General features: G+C 45.4%; 1 protein-coding gene across 1 annotated transcript in view; it reads right to left on the reverse strand.

Moving 5' to 3' along the window:
• LONP1 (lon peptidase 1, mitochondrial) overlaps positions 1-5525 on the reverse strand; it is a 19336-nt gene that overhangs the window by 9244 nt on the left and 4567 nt on the right. Inside the window, exons 5-9 of the mRNA XM_029282967.1 lie at positions 3496-3625; positions 3246-3329; positions 2825-3045; positions 1675-1813; positions 1108-1286 (exon numbers count right to left, since the gene is read on the reverse strand). Coding sequence (XP_029138800.1) covers positions 1108-1286; positions 1675-1813; positions 2825-3045; positions 3246-3329; positions 3496-3625 — 753 coding nt within the window. The remainder of the gene's footprint in view (positions 1-1107; positions 1287-1674; positions 1814-2824; positions 3046-3245; positions 3330-3495; positions 3626-5525) is intronic.

Raw genomic sequence — 5525 nt, forward strand, 5'->3', positions numbered from 1 at the left:
CCATGGGTTTATTGTCTTATCCTTCCTTTCAGCTTTAGAGTGAATTAGGAAAAGTTTAATCCACTTGCACTGTTTTATGTTTACATGTTTGATGACAAACAGCCTTATGTTTATAAGTGACAGTTTTCCTGCTAAGTACCTGCATGTCATAAGCATTTGAATTAAAATTACCATATTGAAATCAAATCTGATGTTTTTTTAATTTTTATTTGGTGTGTGTTGGAACAGGGGTAGTCTTATACGGTGAGTATAGCCCAAACTCTATATTTTAACTGGAAAAGTTGGGGGTCGTCTTATACGCCCAGTCGTCTTATACGCCGGAATATACGGTAGATGTGATTATGGAGGTGTTGTTAACTGTCTAAATTATGCAAAGTTTTCTCCATCTCAATCAGAGGCAACTTCTCCTTGCTTGCCATTCAGGTTGCCATGAGAATTTATATTATTTTTATAAATATCCATGCATAGGCTAGAGAAAACCTTTTCAGCTAGAGAAAGTAGGATCCACATCAGCAGATGAGTGCACAAGGTGTGGTGAAAAAAGCAAAATGGAGCATCCATGACAGCATGATCAAAGCTGTTTTTTTATGTGTGTGGCAGAGTTTCAATTGCTGCATTACAAATGCGCTCTAGACTTTTTTGGCCACACCCTGTGGATGCCTCTGCACATCAAGAAGCCAAGCTCCTACGACCAGAAAGAGATGGATTTGTTAGCAACTCCCTCCCCTGGCATTACAGCTATCATACTTTGGACAAGTCCTGCAAGAAGCAACAGGTGGAAACTAATCAAGGAGAGAAGCAACCTAGAACTAAGGAGAAACTTCCTGACAGTGAGAACAACTAACCAGTGGAACAACCTGCTTCCATAAGCGGTGAATGCTCCAACACTGGAAGTTTTTAAGAAGAGACTGGACAGCCATTTGTCTGAAATGGTATAGGGTTTCCTGCCTGAGCAGGGGGTTGGACTAGATGACCTGCAAGGTCCCTTCCAACTTTATTATTATTATTATTATTATTATTATTATTATTATTATTATTATTATTATTATTATTATTATTATTATTATTATTATTATTATTATTATAGGAATCCCAAAATGCACACACCTGTGGCCCTTGATTTCCGCCACATCCGTCATGCCACCCACGCTGAAGCGGAAGTATTCCCTGTTCAAGGCACGAGCAATAGAGCGGGCAATGCTGGTCTTCCCAACCCCTGGAGGGCCGTAGAAACAGAGGATCTTGCCTTGCGTGGATCCTCGCAGTTGGCTGACAGCAATGAATTCCTGGGTCATACAAAGGAAAGGAATAGAAGTGTGATTGACACAAGTCCAGCTTTGGCTAGGAGAGGCTGAAAAGACAACCCAGGGCTTTGTTTTTAATCTGCCGGTCAGTGAAAGGCCTAGAGAAGTAAGAGCAGGGTAACCAACATGCGTTTTTTATGAACCTTATGCTGATTCTCTCGACCAGAGATTCCATTCTTCCCCAGTTTTACATCCTTATGATATACTTTAATCTGCCTTTCTAAGGAATGGGGATAGAGGAGGCTTACAAGTTCCTCTCGCTCAAGTAGCTCTCTAAAAAATTCTAGCATCATTGACCTAAATTGCTTCCTTAGGAAATAACGCTAGGGAGCCATATATCGAACCAACAGAACAGATCCAGGGCCATTACCAGCACTCTTTTCTTCACATCCTCCATGCCATAATGATCCTCCTCCAAAACCTCTTGGGCTCTGGCCAATTCCAGGTTCTCCTCACTGCATTTGCCCCACGGGATGGATGTCAGCCAGTCCAAGTAGTTGCGGGTGACGCTGGCAGAAACCAAAAGAGCATCAGCATCCAAAGAGCACAAGTAGAAAAGCTTGCCCAAATCATACTTCCTTCACAGCGTCCCTCAACTCCCATTAAAATTATACTTACTTACATGGAAATAAATTTAATATAGGCAGTCCTCAGGTTATGACAGTAATAGAGCCTGCCCATCGTGATCATAACTTGTGACGGTTATAAAGCAACCTTTTTAACGGCGGTTGTTACAGTAAACTTATTTATCTGGGTCAGGAGGAGTGCTAAAGGTGGCATTTGAAAGTGATCTTGTGTGCTTAAGAGATGGGCCGTGTATAACTGTAACTAAAAGTAGTCCTCAATTTACAACCGGTTCCTTAGCAACCCTTTGAAGTTCCAACAGACCTATCTGGGGAGGACTTAACCTGGATTCAAAGTTCTGATGGCTGCACCCCTCCATGATCAAATGACTGCGCTTCAGGTGCTCAGCCACTAGGCCACGTTTTAGGGCCATTTGTGACCACCTTTTACGACAGTTTTGATCAAAACCCAGCATTTACGTCCACTTTTTGGCAAAACCACACCCACAGCAAACCACTGGTTTGCTTAACGACCAAGGATTCACTTCATGTCCACAGTGATTTATTTAACAACCGTGATGGGCAGGCTCCTTTACAGTCATAACTCAAGCACTGCTTGTATGTGTGTGTGTGTGTGTCTATATGTACACAAACACACACACACACAAGGAAATAAGTGTGACGAACAACAGTGTGGACTTTCTAGTACTCCTTTTGTATCACATACATTTGGGAATGTAACCACGGTTACACACACACACACTTTAATCTGCGTGTATATAATCTGTGTGTGTATAATACACATACACACACATCTCCTAACAGCCTATCATACAGTGGTTACACTGTGATCCAAAAGGAGTACTAGAAACTCCACACTGTTGTTCATCACACTGATTTCCTGATCCTTAGGAAGAAACAAAGAAGCCGCACGTGTCAGCAAAAGCCGCCGCTTACTTGAATTCCGAGGAGTGATTATCTAAGAGGCCCAATTTGTTCAGCTCCTCATCAATCACTTCCATGACGTGTTTCGGAACCAGCAGCTCTTTCAGGCGCTCTCGGAACTTCTCCTCAATGGCATCTTTGTCTTCCTTTTCCAGGCCCAGCTCCTTCTTGATGATCTTGAGCTGCTCTTGCAGGAGGTACTTGCGATGAGTTTGCTTGATCTTTTCCTCCACCTGGAGATGGAACAAAAGCTGTGGCTTTAGACCAGGGGTCTTCAAACGTGGCCCTTTTATGACTTGTGGACCTTCAACTCCCAGAATTCCTCAGCCAGGCACGCGTCCGATGCCCGTTAATTTCCATCTCACTACAGGAAAGGACAACAAGTTCTTGAAGAAGACAAGAGGAATCTCCATTTTTCCCTTGCAGGCCTCACCTCCCGCCCGAGTCGCTGCTGAAGCTTGCTCAGTTCATACTCTTTCTTGAGGAGAGACAGTGCTTTGTAGAGGCGTTTTGGTATCTAGAAAAAGAGAAGCAACAAAACACGTTCACATTTGGGCCAATCAGGGTACTCTGAGCAGCTGTATCACCCAAGCTGTCACTGTTTAAAGGCTGGTTAATTGTTCCCAGTTACTGAGTCTCCTCAAACTCAGCCTATTGTGGTGTGGCAGTCTCTTCTCCCTTACGTTGGTTTCTTCTAGGACGTCCTGAAGCTCATGTGATTCAGCTCCGGTCAAAGCTGCACCCATGTCACTCAAATAGATTGGGTTGTCAACCACCCTTTGGCCTGCCTGCATCATCTGAAGCACAGATTCTCTGCAATGAACCAAATTAAAACATATGTCAAAGCAAGGATGCATCTAGCAGAAAGTGCATTTCCATCCTTTCCAGCACACATACCGAAAGAACATGATGCAGTGGACCAGAACCCCTTCCCACAATCCACCTTCTTTGCTTATCTCCACATTCCTCAGAAAGCACACTGTCAAGGTAATAATTTAACAGCTAACCAGCTTATGTAAGATGTAATATGTAATGATGGGAATGACTCAGCAGGTTCTGTGTCTCTTTAAGAGCAAGCAGGGTCTGTGTCTCTTTAAGAGCCTTTGTATAAAAAGGAAGGCTCCACAGATGTATTCTCTCTCTTCTGTTTTCTTGCTGTAACTGCTGTGTGTTGGATCCTGCTGTATTAGCACGTGTATGTATTATGTTTCTGGTGTATGATATTGTAGATAATGTAAGATAAACTACCATTTAATATAGACCACTGTTTACTGTGCTTACTCCTGGGTTATCTCGTGCAATAAGACTGTGCATGTTGACACACACTTAGTACGTCTGTAGTCTGTAGTGCCCAAACTTTGATTATGGGACCACAGAGATGCTACAATGGTACAAAGACCAGTCGTAAGCCACTTTGTTCAGTGCTGTTGTAACTTTGAATGGTCGCTAAAAGAATGATTGTAAGTCGAGGACTACTTATACCAGGGGTGTCAAACTCAATTTCACTGAGGGCCGCATCAGCATTGCAGTTGCCCTCAGGGGGCCGGGTGGGTGCGGCCTACTGGGTGGGCATGGATGGAGCGGGTGTGGCCTACTGGGTGGGTGTGGCCAGCTCTACATCGTTCACGTCAAGGGTGCCTGTGGGGGCCTGGGCAGGAGTGGGACAGATCTGAGGGTCTCTGGCAGAAGGGGGTGGGACCGGGGCAAGTGCCAAGGCATGGTCCACTGGAGGAGCCTCACCGTTCCTCTCATGCCATGTGGCTAAGACTGAATGCGTTTCAGCATAGGAGCTAAGACTGAATGCATTTCAGCATAGATGGCCACCACAAAATTGTACATTGGCTCCCGGCTGGCCTGGGGCAGGGCCAAGGCAGTGGGGGCCGTACCCTCACTATTTCCAGGATGGCTTCGCGGGCCACATGAAACCACTTCGCGGGCCGCATCCGGCCCCCGGGCCTTGTGTTTGATATGTCTGACCTATACCATTGTTTAAAGTGCCCTATATATATTACTATCAGCCTGCAGGCAATAGCTACATACAAGGAAGAGAAAATGTGTCCAGATTAAGAATCAGAGAAGGTTTATTGGTTAGATGAGGCAGGACTCTAGTTTAATTAAAATTGCTGCTAAATCCCGTGTTGGGCATGCAGGACACGGTCCCCTAATTTGTGTGGATTTCTTTGCTGGGCTATTTATATTTTGCTGTTATTTACAAACCCCAAATTACTAAGAACAGCCACGTCTATCAACCATCATCTACAACAGGGGTGTCAAACTGTCCCGCAGGCCGGATGCGTCATCTGGAAGCCGCACCTACCCCATTGCCGGCAATGGTAACACCATCCCGATACGTTGCGCGACGTCACGTGACGTCGCAAGTTTGACATGTCTGATCTACAAGCTACCCAGGAAAAACGATTGCTTTATACACTGAGCTTTATTTTGCTAAGTTGACTGTGGGAAAAGAACCGAGGAACACAACAGAGGCCCCCGCATCTGCTTTGGGGCTAAGGAGGCTGGTACTGGCAGCTCGGGAGGGGACACGAGCCTGGTTCCAGGGAATTGTCAACGCTTCTTTGCAGGAGGGTGTCTTCCCGGCGGCCTTAAAGGAGGCCGTGGTGAGGCCCCTCCTCAAGAAGCCTTCCCTGGACCCAGATGAGCTGGCCAACTATCGCCCGGTCTCCAACCTTCGCTTTGCGGCGAAGGTTGTTGA

Source organism: Protobothrops mucrosquamatus, unplaced genomic scaffold (assembly GCF_001527695.2).
Source record: "Protobothrops mucrosquamatus isolate PMUCROS unplaced genomic scaffold, P.Mucros_1.0 scaffold6, whole genome shotgun sequence".
NCBI classification, from domain to species: Eukaryota; Metazoa; Chordata; class Lepidosauria; order Squamata; family Viperidae; genus Protobothrops; species Protobothrops mucrosquamatus.